Source organism: Salvelinus namaycush, chromosome 38, assembly GCF_016432855.1.
Source record: "Salvelinus namaycush isolate Seneca chromosome 38, SaNama_1.0, whole genome shotgun sequence".
NCBI classification, from domain to species: Eukaryota; Metazoa; Chordata; class Actinopteri; order Salmoniformes; family Salmonidae; genus Salvelinus; species Salvelinus namaycush.
The window spans coordinates 15343500-15356968 of NC_052344.1; the positions used below are offsets into that span (position 1 = coordinate 15343500).

The window sequence follows — 13469 nt, forward strand, 5'->3', positions numbered from 1 at the left end:
TGATTCGTTTGCGTAAGTTAATCTTCTTGATACTGGGAGGTCTTCTTTGAAGCTTTAGTCGCATTTTAAATTCTACTGACACCCAATCTTGTGCTTTCTCATCAGTTCATCGTCTTGTCAATTTCATGTCCGGGAACCAAATAAAAAACTGTCCAGAAAAGGAGCCATGGCCTAATTATCGGGATATTTAAGCCAAAGGAATGTAGGCCTAGACTATTATGGGCTATAGTTTAAAGTATAGACTATTGGCTAGGCTATTTATTGTATGCTCAGTGCAACACACAGAGAAAAACTAACGAGGACACAGTGATCCAAATACATGATCATAATTTGACTTAAACTTTTTCAATGAGCAGAAATCAAGATAACTGAATGCACATTGTGAAGGGCATTCTGAACCACCCCCTTTACTGGACTGTGTATTTGTACACAAACCGCGTCATTCATTCTGGTGTGTGTAAAGTCTATGCCTGTCGCCAAGGCAAAAAGCCAACCTCCTTCCTCCTCGAGCTGATGCAACGCTGGATAGATATAAAGGTGCAGACAAACCCCTCCTCGTTTAGAACGACGTAAATTCTAGTTGCGCATCACATCATTGGCAATTTGATTTATAAAACATCTTAAAATTGAGCTTTTAAGCTATTATTATACAAGTGTATCCACATTGTAAGTTATTTTCCTATTTAATTGAGACAATTTCATTGTATCTGAAGTACATTTATTGTTACTGATAATTGGGAATTTAAAACCTCAAGGATAAATAGTGTTTAGTAGAATATTGGAGACATTCAACGGTGAAGGAATTGTTTAAATTAAAATTGCTAAGGATCGCCACTTTTTCATAGGGATTTTATTCGTCTTCTCAAAGGTAAGATTCTGTCTGCGGCGCATCTTTTACTGTCTACCAGGAAATATGATGGGTTACCTGGTGTAGGCTAATTATCTTGTAATTCTCTAGCTATAAATTGTAATTTACAATTCTATAGGCCTAGTAAATGTATGTATTCTCTATTGTTAATAATTAAGTCTATTCTATTGGAAAATGGGTGAAATAATTAGCCTATATATTGTGTATTGAAATGGCGAGCCGATGTATATAATCTCTTGCATGTTATTTCCCTAGTCAATTAGCCAAGATCAGTTAGGCGCAAAGATAAAATGTATTAGGTTATAGCTTTTTATTTATATATTCTTTATAATATTTATGATGCTATGCTATAGGCCTAGGCTACACAGCGCAATGGGCCAGACTCGCAAGGATATAAATAAATAGCACTGATGCTGTAGGCTAGTGGGCTACATTCTTTCCAGAGGAATGTCGGGGCGGTAACCAAGGAAGGAATGTAATGGATTTGATGGTTGATTCTTTTCACTTATTTGGGATATTTGTAAATAAGAGACATCAACGTCCAAGAAATTATGCAACCCAAATGAATGACTGTAAGCTACAGCTGAGGATATCTAAGACAGATATAGGACTACAGCTCTGCGCAAAATGGTGCCAGCCCATAATAGACAAGCACGTGCCTTTGTTTCCATCAGTCAGTCATGGAAGAAATCTTATTAAATGGAGCCCAAAATCGAATTATTTAACAGTCCCATGTCTAAAATGTTTAAGATTAGGCTGTGCTCTATCATTTAAAACCCTAAACCAATAACACGATCTCACATTCTGTTTGAATAAACGGGATTTGTTAGTTACATATATTGGCCGATTATAATGGCAATTCTTCTTATTTATTAACACGTTGAAATTGGGGATGAAAAGGCTTGCGCAATGCTTTTGTCATTCATATTGGGTATGTGACGCTGCGCTGATGTGGATAGACGCGGATGCCGGGCGGCTGGTATTTTTCCACTGGCTCCTGGGATGAGTCAACCCCCCTTCGTCTGGTCACATGACTTCAGATTTATGAGGTAGCTGCAGCGCAATGAGTAGCCTAGTCTGTCCCTTTCCAATATTGATTATTCAACGTCCCGGGTAGAACTCACGGTACAATAAAAAAAGAGAGTGGGAATGGCGCAGGCAAGAAGTTAACAAATGAACACAAATTGCTTCACTGTTTTCCGTTTGTTTATTTTACAGCATGAAACAGGCCACTGCAAAGACAGAGATGAGTCGCTTCAGCATTTCCCCTGATGAGGATAGCAGTGTCAGTTCCAATAGTCATGAATACAGTTCCTGTCCAACCAAGAAGGTTCCTATTGACAGGTGAGGCACTGCAGCCTGCTGGGTCTGAAGATGCTCTGCAGTAGACCTATGCCTGTGTTTCTAACTGCAGAAATGTCATCAACTTGCTTATTTAAGTAGAACTTGTATTATGTTTGTTTTAAAGGCTGAATTGGAATGGGATTAATCCATTAAATAAATGTTTTCTGCATGTTTGATTTCCAGTCAATATCCCGATATGGATGCGGAGAGTCAAAACTTCCTTCCAGACTACCACCTGGACAAGAAGAAGTATGAAACGGATTATGTAAGTGCTGTCCTGATAACATATAGGCTACCAATTTGAGGCTTATGGTTTACTATGTTTTTATTTGAGGTTTTTTTCTTACTGAGTATATTTGACTTTATTCTCAACAGCATCCAGGCACCGCCTCTTTTGGGATGTCAGTCTTCAACCTGGGCAACGCTATTATGGGCAGTGGCATCCTTGGTCTCTCCTATGCCATGGCCAACACTGGCATTGCACTCTTTGTGTGAGTACTGTTCTTGTGTTCCTGTATGCCAGTGTCAGACTTGGGTTTCAATGAAATCAATTGCAGATTATTTCTACATCTGCATTGCTTGCTGTTTGGGGTTTTAGGCTGGGTTTCTGTATAAGCACTTAGTGACAGCTGCTGATGTAAAAAGGGCTTTATATATAAAAACTGTAAACTGTACTGCGGGGTCAATCAGAATGTTCACACTGTGTCATCCAATGACAATGTCTGCAGCTTGCAAGGTGTGACGAAGAGCTAGTGGTGTCTGTTTTAAAGAGGTTAACACCAATGATATATCCCAGTATTGCTGATGCTATGTATTGGCCAATGAGAGGCTTTGAAGCCACCGGTCGGCCATATTGGCAGTCCCCAGAAGGCGTAGTCCTCCATAGGAATGAATGGAATTCTACAGTATTTCAATACAAATTATCAAGGACAAAATTACATGTATTTAAGTATTTTGTTGTTGTAGTGGGGACAGTAACATTAGTACTTTCTAAAAATTCTACTTTAAGGAAAAACATTGTATATATATTTTTTGTGCTTTTTTTATGTTTAGCTCAAATAATATACTTTCAATTATGCATTTAGGTGTCTGTTAACTCAATAAATGTGGCAAAAACAAATGTACACATTAATACGTGTATTTTATTTTATAGCTTCCAAAATATTTTTTACAATGGTGGGAGGGTGCCAAGATGAAGGCGCAGTGGCTTCAAAACAGCACCCCCTGTCAGTCAACTAGTGTATATATAAATAATTGGAATGAAAATACACATCCGCAATTGAAATGGGGCTCAGCTTTATGAATCTGGGAAGTAGGTAGTAAGAATTAGGAGCGGCAGGTAGCCTAGCGGTTAAGCGGGTTTGCCAATAACCCAAAGTGTTCTTGTTTAAATCCCTTGGGTGAAAAATCTGCCGGTGTGCTCTTGAGCAAGGCACTTAACCCTAATTGCTCCTGTGAGTTGCTTTTGGATAACAGCATCCGCTAAATAACTAAAATGGAAGTCAACATCACATTGAATAGAATGCAATATAGAATATCACTGTATGTTGCTAGTGTGGAAGATAGTTTGTGGAACTCTCTGAGTCTGAATGCACTCCGTCATATCAGAGGCAATACAGCACATTCTAAACTTAGCAGTGTGATATACCACCAGGTAGAGCACAACAAGGTCACACCTCAATATCTACCAATGTGAGGCATAGATACTGTACATACAATCTGAGCACAGCATTTATCCACAGTCTACTAGAAATGTGTCCTTGTTTAAGACAGGGCATTGGATAACCCTGAAGGGAGTTAGGGTAAGCTGGTGAGACAGCCTACAGAGATCAAAGCTTATGCTACCGCAGGGCACGGTTGCTAGTAGCCACGCAGGTCAGTGTTTACAAACAGTGGGTGTACGAGTGTGAGCACTGGGGTTGGGTGTGTGGCGCACTAGCATCAGGGCCTTTCATTTGGGCCAGTCACTCGAAGCCGTGGGGAAGCCGCTTAACAGCGCTAATCTTTCTGCATTGGGGCAAGAGTTATATAAAGTGTAAGGTACGGGAAACGGGCCTCACATGAGATCATGAATGGAGCCCCCCCCTGCCATTCCAATAGACTCTTCTTCTCTCCATTACACTTATTACAATAATTTCAACCAACGTTTAACTTAATTCCAATGACATTACATTCTTTGTTGATTTCACGTTGGATTCACGTTAGTTGACAAATCAACCAAATTGAAATCAAAACTAGACGTAGAAATGACTTCTGTGCCCAGTGGGTAACCAGTCTGAAGGGCCACTTGCTCCAACAGCTTATGAATATGAATTATGAATATAATACCTTTGATTATTTGTGTAGCGTTGTGAAATAGGAGAAATTCTGTAAAATATATATACCATACTGAAAAAAACCTAAGCACTCAATGCAAAACACTTTATTGATTTGGCTTATGCATTTCCGCCAACATACCATCTTCAGGGTATAAAATCTTTTCTGTATTTTCACAAAGGCCTCTGTTTAAAAAAAATCTTTGTTTGCAAAAGGTTTCCACACCATGGAGCTTGCAAACACTTCACCGCTGGGCAGATTCAGTATTTACAGAGTGAAAACAATTACCTTAGGGTCATCCAAGGTATATTTGGTGAGTCGGTGAAGTGCATATGACGTGATAAAATGTAGACTAAACTATTATGGGCAGAAGTGTAAATGGTGACAAGTAGCTGAGTCGAGTAATCGTCTCTATACCACTGTGTTGTGGTTCTGAAGTTGTGTGTGTGAGTCAAATGATTTGCACAAGGCCTTCATAACGTGACCATAGCTTATATCGCTTAGAGATCATTTTTCTCAGTGCACAATTGCTACTATTAATACAGTGAGACAGTGTTAGCTCTGCACGGCTTGACTGCTAAATAGAATATCCTAACCTGGAGCCTATTGTCCAATCACATCCCTCTATCTGGATTGTGCATAGCTGTGTTGCATCAAAACTGTCCCCATGACAAGGTCTTTGCAGATCAGCTCACAGACAGAACCTATTGATCCCTGTGTTTGGGTGCTACAGTACAGTAGAGAAGGTCGCTTGTATGTTACTTCCCCAGCCTCATCATGGTCAACATGAGATGTGTCCTTGCGATGGTCAAAACACATTTTCCATGTAAATTTTAGCCTTGCGTTGACCTTTGGCGTGGTTTGTCTCCACGTTCAGATGGAACCATCGGGAGATCAAGTCAAAATAATGTTTGAATTGGGACTGGTGAAATGCACCGAATGGAAACAAAGCTTGCACTTATATCCAATGTGCACTTATCAGTAGTCAACCGGGTTACAGGGTGTCCGTGTGGTTAATTCCAGTCGATAATAGTCCTTACCAGTCTTGCAGGCAATAGCAGTCCTTTGGCCTGGTTCCGTACCTTACTCGTGATACAATGTTCCTCTTCTCTCCACAGAATTCTCCTGGTGGCTGTGTCCATCTTCTCCCTGTACTCTGTGCACTTGCTCCTAAAGACAGCCAATGAAGGAGGGTCGCTGGTCTATGAACAGCTGGGTTACAAGGCCTTCGGCATGCCCGGTAAACTGGCTGCATCCATCTCCATCACCATGCAGAACATCGGAGGTGAGAACTAAGGGCACTTCAATGGATTCAGAAAGACAGATCAAAGTCGGGGAGACAGTCAACTCCTAGTGGATCAATGAGACTATGTGGAAAAAAGTCCAAAGTCTAAATGTCAGTGATGTCACACATAGAAAAGGAAGAGCAGCCCCTTTCCCATAAACCAAATGGTTCTGTAAATGTTTACAATAAAAAAAAAAATAAGGGTACTAGACTTTCCAATGGAACAAACATCCCTTCTGCGAACCAACATGCCTATTCATCCTTAGTTAGTGCTACTAGAACCATTTATGTCTCAGAGATGTCTGTTTTGGAACAAAATACAGGCATGTTTTGATGCGAAGTCGCTGATTCACAATATGACTTTGACTAACCGTGACTTTGCTTTTACCTTTGCAGCCATGTCCAGCTACCTCTACATTGTGAAGTACGAGCTGCCGATCGTTATCCAAGCCTTCGTGGGAGCTAACAACGGGTAAGCAGCTTTGTCTCTAGATTCTGTGTGTCCGTTGGTGTGTGTGTGTGTCCTTTAGTCTGCTGTTACTTTGGTTTGACAAATGGCCAATGGTTGATTTTGAGAGATCGACCCTCGAGGTGAAGTAGTGACTTTGGTGTCATTCAAAATGGCGGTGGGTTGTTTTTGAGTGCTGTGCTGGGAAGATGTGAAGAGGCCTCTTTGTCCCTCTCGGCAGAGAGAGAGAAGAGGGAGGTGGGACGGTGTGTTGTCGGCGGCCGTTCAAAGGGTCCTTTTAGAAGAGCCAGTGCTGCACAGAGACAGACCTCTGGATGAGCTCATTCAGACCAACCAACTGGCCCATCAAACATTCATGTAGTGTTGCCAGCATGTAGCTAGACCACCCTAAGTGCAGGCTGCTATTTCTGTGTGTATTGCAGACATTCTGCCTTGTTTGTATTTTACAACAACAGTCAAACGAGAAACGAACGCTACATAGTTTTGATATAGGTCATATTTTTTCACAAAAGCTAGATAAATGCTGGGATATGAATGTGTGTAAGTGTGTGTGGGTGTAACTGTGTGTTATTATATGAAACTGTGTGGTGATATGTGTGTACAGTGTATGACATGTTCTTGTCTCTCCTGTGCGTTCCAGAGAGTGGTATGCGAACGGGGACTATCTTGTGATCTTGGTGTCAGTTGTCATCATCCTGCCACTCTCACTTCTCAGGAACCTTGGTAAGACACAATACAGAGTGTGGCACTTTACTTTGTGTGTGTGTGTGTGTACGTGTGTTGTGAAATGCAGCACTTGTGTAAAATGTTGGGAAAGGGCAGGGGTGGTGACGCACTGTGGCAACGTATGTGTGTAATAGAGGCCAGAACAGTTTGTTTACATTAGATTCCTTTTTGACTGATAAAGTTAATATATTGCCTTAGAAGATTACATTCTTATTCATTGTAATATGGTTTTAATATATGTTATAACAGGGATATTACACAGTTAGTATATTTACTATCTTACATTTCCACAGTATATGAAGTACTCAATAGTTTTTTCTCTCTCTGTTACCTTACTTCAGGTTACCTTGGTTACACAAGTGGTTTCTCCCTGCTTTGCATGGTGTTCTTCCTGATTGTGGTGAGTCAACATCCTAAACTACTCCGCTGTTGTGGTCTTTACAGTTCAGGTTATTGTAGTGAATGGCTCACCTACAGATATGATATCTTAATTTTATCACTCTGTTGTCGAAGATAATCTTCCTCCACAGTAGGAAATGCAAATTATAGTGTATTTAAGGTTTAAAGCAGCTTCTAAAGTTTGTAATTTCCATTTTAATACTGTCAATCTTGATTTATCCTAACTAAAATGTATCAACCACATTTCCATGAATTATAATCCATACAAAAATTCAAAATTCCTGTCGCTGCAGGACTATTTTCCTGCAGCGAGAAACTGGTCAAATTAAGATAGAACACCTGAATAACTGTGACAAATTGGTTTACAATTCTGACCTGCTCACACTAGCCGGACCATAAGCAAGCATTTCAAATGACCTATCCCCTCTATTGTACGTTGCTTTCTAAAAGTAATGAGTTTTCATCTGTAGTAGTTATTATATTGCCAATTAGCAATGTATGTAGCCAGTACTCTGTACCTTTTGTATGGGAGTCTAAATGGGCTTGGTTTCTTTTCCAGGTGATCTATAAGAAGTTCCAGATCCCGTGCCCTTTCATTCCTAACATGGATGTGATACTGAACGAGACGGTTAGCAAGGTCCTGAACAACACGGTGGGCTTCCTCAACACCACCACCGTCGTCTACAATGAGGACGTCTGCACACCCAAATACTTTGTCTTCAACTCTCAGGTGAGAAATGGACAGATATGTTGAATGGTAAAAATCGATAAATAGAAAGAGAACTACTTAATGGATGTCCAAGTGTTTTCGTACCTGTATTAGTTTTGTTTGTGTCTGTGTGCATGTGTCAAATGCCTAACGTTCTTGTCTAACGCTCTCCTTCAGACTGTGTATGCTGTTCCTATCCTGACGTTCGCCTTTGTCTGCCACCCCGCCGTCCTGCCCATGTACGAGGAGCTTAAAGAGTGAGTCTATCGCTGTTTACCCAGCTGCCACATAGAAGTGCACAATCACACACACACAATCACACACACACACACACACAGTTTATATCTGTAGTACTACAGAGAAAAGAACAGTGGTTCTGTGTTGTCTAAACCTCCTCTTCTTTCCCAGTCGTTCCCGTAGAAAGATGCAGGGCGTGGCCAACGTGTCTTTCCTGGCCATGTTCATCATGTACCTGCTGGCTGCTCTCTTCGGATATCTGACCTTCAACGGTGAGCCACCCCGCCCCCTTAGAAACGTATTCATCTATTTTTTAACAGTCGGATACAAAACTAGTTTGAGAAGGAAACAGTCCGTTTCGGGCTCATACAACCAGTTGTTATGCAAGTACTGTCCCCCGTGAGAAAACAAGACACAGAATCAACTGTCCAATACACCAATGATCCTGTATATTTGTTATGGCAAGGACATCGCAGCAGGTGTCCGGCCATGTTCCAGACTTCCCTAAATGTATGGCTACGCAATGGCCCTAGTTAGCCAGGACGACATGACATGATGAAAATGAATGAACGAGGGTGTGAAAGTTACGCACAACCTTGAATAATCTTAGCTGTATTCCAATTGATCTCCCAATCTCCGTTTGATTTGGCTGGACATGTAACTGGCAGGTTACAAAGACATTTCTGAACGAACACCAATAATACAGCAAAATGAGTGAATGTTGACCGTAGGAGTTATTATAGAGCATTGCTGACCAGGGTTCGATACCCAGTTGGTCACACATGGGCCCTGTGTCTGGATATCTGAATATTTGAAAGGTGTGGAAGTGAATTGAATATGTGGCTTTATAAGTGAGAAGGAACCAAGCATAAATTAAATGACCATATTGGATTGGCTTTACAGTGCATGTGGAGTCCGAACTTCTGCACACCTACTCCAAGGTCTACAAGTCTGACGTGATCCTACTCATCGTTCGTCTGGCCGTGCTGACAGCTGTCACCCTGACTGTCCCTGTGGTGCTGTTTCCCGTAAGCCCCACATCTATCTGTCTGGCTGGCAGCTTGTCTCTCTGTCCATCCAGCTGTCCTTCTATCCATCCATCCAAAACTTGTGAGCATTGTCAAGTTCGGTATTGCCACCATGTTGACCTTGGTCCCCCTTCTCTGTCTGTCGTAGATCCGCACGTCGGTCAACCAGCTGCTGTGTGCCTCCAAGGAGTTCAGCTGGATCCGCCACACCATCATCACCATGGTTCTGCTGGCCAGCACAAACTGTCTGGTCATCTTCGTCCCCTCCATCAGAGACATCTTTGGCTTCATCGGTGAGTGAATGTGTTCAGTTGGTCAGGTGCAGTTCACAGAATCTAGAAATTATAATAGAGAAAGAAAAGAGGTGAACATCCCCACTGAGCCTGTCATCTTCCTCCTCAGGTGCATCTGCGGCAGCCATGTTGATCTTCATCCTGCCCTCGGCCTTCTATATCAAACTGGTCAAGAAGGAGCCCATGAAGTCTGTGCAGAAAATCGGGGTAAGAAACCATCCCGCTCATTTTTAGTCCATGCAATTGATGTGTTTGTGGGTGTTGTGGTCTGTGACTCCTGGCAAGGAGCATCAATCATAGAGTGGAGAAGAAAGCCTTGTGTTTGTTGTGCTAAGCCCGACCGTCTTGTCCTCCCTCTCTCTCCAGGCATCCATCTTCCTGTGCAGTGGTTTCTTCGTCATGATCGGCAGCTTGACCCTCATCACCCTTGACTGGATCAGCAACGCCTCACAAGCCGCCGACGGGCACTAGGATACCTCATCCACCAGGGGGGGCACCACACCATCCGCAGCTCAGCCGCTAAACATCTGACCGCTAAGACTGCTACCCAAGAAGAAGAAAATGACCTCACATACAACAATGTTCGGCTTTGAACTCTAAGCAAGAGACTATACCATTCCAATGAGAATGTACTGAACTTTGTACAGTATGCAGTTAAGCCACACAGGTGGTGATTTTCTTTTTTCCTTTCGTTGTGCTTTGTTTTGTTTCCCGTTTTGGACTTTTTCTCTTTTTTTGTAATTCTGGTACAGTTGAAACTTTTGATGGTGCCTCAAACAGGGATTGTGTAGTTGTAGAGTTCCAATGCAGCTCATATTCAGGTACTGCGTGTGAGCTCAGCTTTTTGGGCACAGCGACAACTTTTCTCAACCAGGGCCGCACGCAACCGCGGACATCCTGGAATCCCAGAACTCATTAGAGGTGAAGAACGTGACAGCAGACTCTACTCGAGGTGAATCATTTAGTGTTCAACTTATTATTTTTTTTAAACATTGGCAAAAAAGGTATTTGTAATATGTGTTTATATATTTAAAAAGCACTTAATGTTCAGCACACTTGTGAGGAAATTGTATGTTCACGGACTACTAGACCGCTTATCAGTATTTGTACCAAGGCTGTGTGACCTAGCTAGTGGTGTCGGCTTAACTTGTAAAATGCTTAGTATGAATCAATGAAACCTGCCTTCTCAAAACCCCACACTGGAAGTTGCAAAATATCTCTTAGGAGAAATCTCTTTTAAAAGAAATGTATTACGCATTATAATGTATTGAAGACCTTGTTCAAATCTAGCACAGCGATGACACTACTGCTTGTAGATGGGGCATGCTCCCTGTCAAATCCCCCGGATGCTAAGGGGAGGGGGACGTTACACTTTTTTCTTTACGAAAGAAATTATTGAATTTGACCACATGCGTGGTTGTAATGTACCTGTTTAACTTGCAAAAATTGTTTGTATTATGGAGGTTTTGAGACCGCACATAACCAAACGTCACATCAACGTTACATAATAGCTTCCATGCAGAACTGAGGGAAGGCGGAGGAATGTCGGTTGAGCTGCTCAGTGTATCTGTCAAAATGTCAGTGTTTTTCTAACGGTTGGCAGCTTCTCCTTATTAAACATAACCGTAGGTACAAAAAAAAAAAAAGATTGATAAGGATAGTGTAATGTCGGCTTGTCACCTCGTCACAAACACGAGGCGAGCGGCTCACTGCTTCCAATGTTAACCTCACACATCATCCAAACTGTTATTGTCCTGCGATTATTTATGGAAGAACATGAAATCAATGTAATTTTATCTATTTTACTATATTTATATATTGTACATATATGTATATATATATATATCTATGAGTTTAACTACTGTATATATGCTATGTTTTGTTTAACCTTCTATTGGCATTTCACTAAAAACTATAAAAATAGCTGGTGAATTTGGTCTTTATCAATTTACCCCCCTATGATTAATGGAGCTGTTAAATTTCATTTCTGGAACCATAGTGAGAGTTTTCCCTCTTCCACTTGCTGTAATTCTGAAAGACCATGTTTAAAGTGGAACCTACCAAAGCATAGTGGCAGTGGTCTTTGTGTAACACACTTCTATTTGTGACCCTGATAACCTGTTCTCACATGCTTTATGCACGTGTCTTGGTTAGAGAGTATGTGAGCCATCTCTTGACCTCAGGAGCAAAGAGGGCATCGCCCACCAGTGTTACACTCTTGTTTCAATGAAACACTATGTACATCATGTAATTATTGTCAAAATAAAGTAAAAGATAACCCCACACATTGTCAGGTCTTTGTGTCAGTTCTATTTTGCAGACCAGCTGATTTTGGTGTGCTTTTGCAGGGAGCCCACCGTATGTTGGGAAAGTGATGGCAACTCCTGAGACAAAGAACTGAACCCCCTCTATTTTGATGAATAAACTGCACAAAAACAGACAATTTCAGGAGAGAATATTACATTGTCTAAATATTGTGGTGGGAAATTATGCATTTTTCAAATGTTGCATGAATTAGATATATAGTCCAGAATCATAAGTCCACAAGTGTATGGACAGTGAAGTATTACTCCAGCAATTTGAGATCAAATGATGAATATGAGGTGACAGGAGGACACAAACTTATTCTAGACATGATGTTGAAGTAGTGCTGTTGATTGGATTTGAACAGCCAAATATGTATAAGACATCTTTACTCTGCCTTGCTGAAATAAATAAAAGCACAACTCAATGGACCGAACTATGCAAATGGCCTCATTAACCATGTTTCCATCCACCCTTTGAAGAAAAAAAATCACGACAGCTGTGATAGAAACAAGAAGTTTCAATACAATTTTATAAATGTTGAGAGATAATTTGTTAGTTCGACATAGTGGAATCTTTTTATGACTTTAAATTTAATTACGTGAGAAAAGGCTGTGGAAACGTCTTTATGCGCAAATATTGATGTAATAACAATCATTCACTGAACTCTAAACCTCAACTAAATCTTGTAATGAATAATGTTGAAATTTAGCAAGTTGAGGAGACTAAACTGCTTGGTGTAACCCAGGAGGGTAAACTGTCATGGTCAAAACATATTGATGCAACAGTAGCTAAAATGGGAAGAGGTCTGTCCGTATTAAAGCGCTGCTCTGCTTTCTTGACAACACTATCAACAAAACAAGTCCTACAGGACCTAGTTTGGTCATACCTGACTACTGTCCAGTCATATAGTCAAGTGCCACAAAGAGGGCCATAGGCAAATTACAATTGGCCCAGAACAGAGCAGCACGGCTGGCCCTTAAATGTACACGGAGAGCTAACATTAATAATATGCATGTCAATCTCTCCTGGCTCAAAATAGAGAAGAGATTGACTTTATCACTTGTATTTGTGAGAAGTATTGACATGTTGAATGCACTGAGCTGTCTGTTTAAATGACCAGCACACAGCTCAGACACCCATGCATACCCCACAGGACATGCCACCAGAGGCCTCTTCACAGTCCCCAAGGCCAGAACAGACTATGGGAAACGCACAGTGCTACATAGAGCCATGACTAACTACATGGAACTCTATTCCACATCAAGTAACTCATGCAAGCAGTAAAATCAGATTTAAAAAAACAAACAGATTAAACTACATCTTATGGAACAGCACAGACTGTGAAGAGCCACACACACAGGCACAGACACACGCATACACACACACGCTAACACATGTACTCTACACACATTACATATGGATTTTGTATTGTAGATATGTTGTAGTAGTGTGTATTAATGTGTGTATATGTAAATTGCCTTAATATTG

At 41.1% G+C, this 13469-nt stretch overlaps 1 protein-coding gene across 2 annotated transcripts; it reads left to right on the forward strand.

The window, feature by feature from the left end:
* Positions 1–556: 556 nt before the first annotated feature.
* Positions 557–11959, forward strand: LOC120031756 (sodium-coupled neutral amino acid transporter 2-like). Of its 2 annotated transcripts, none has more exons than XM_038977551.1 (15): positions 557–868; positions 2087–2212; positions 2396–2477; positions 2588–2703; positions 5647–5813; positions 6210–6285; positions 6923–7005; positions 7350–7408; positions 7967–8137; positions 8294–8373; positions 8525–8625; positions 9257–9381; positions 9530–9674; positions 9784–9881; positions 10041–11959. In XM_038977551.1, exons 2-15 carry the CDS (start codon positions 2088–2090, stop codon positions 10143–10145), a joined length of 1533 nt encoding a protein of 510 aa, XP_038833479.1. In that variant the 5' UTR covers positions 557–868; position 2087; the 3' UTR covers positions 10146–11959. The 2 variants fall into 2 exon arrangements, with proteins under 2 accessions (XP_038833479.1, XP_038833480.1); XM_038977552.1 differs by having other exon boundaries at positions 587–666.
* The last annotated feature ends 1510 nt before the right edge of the window (positions 11960–13469 follow it).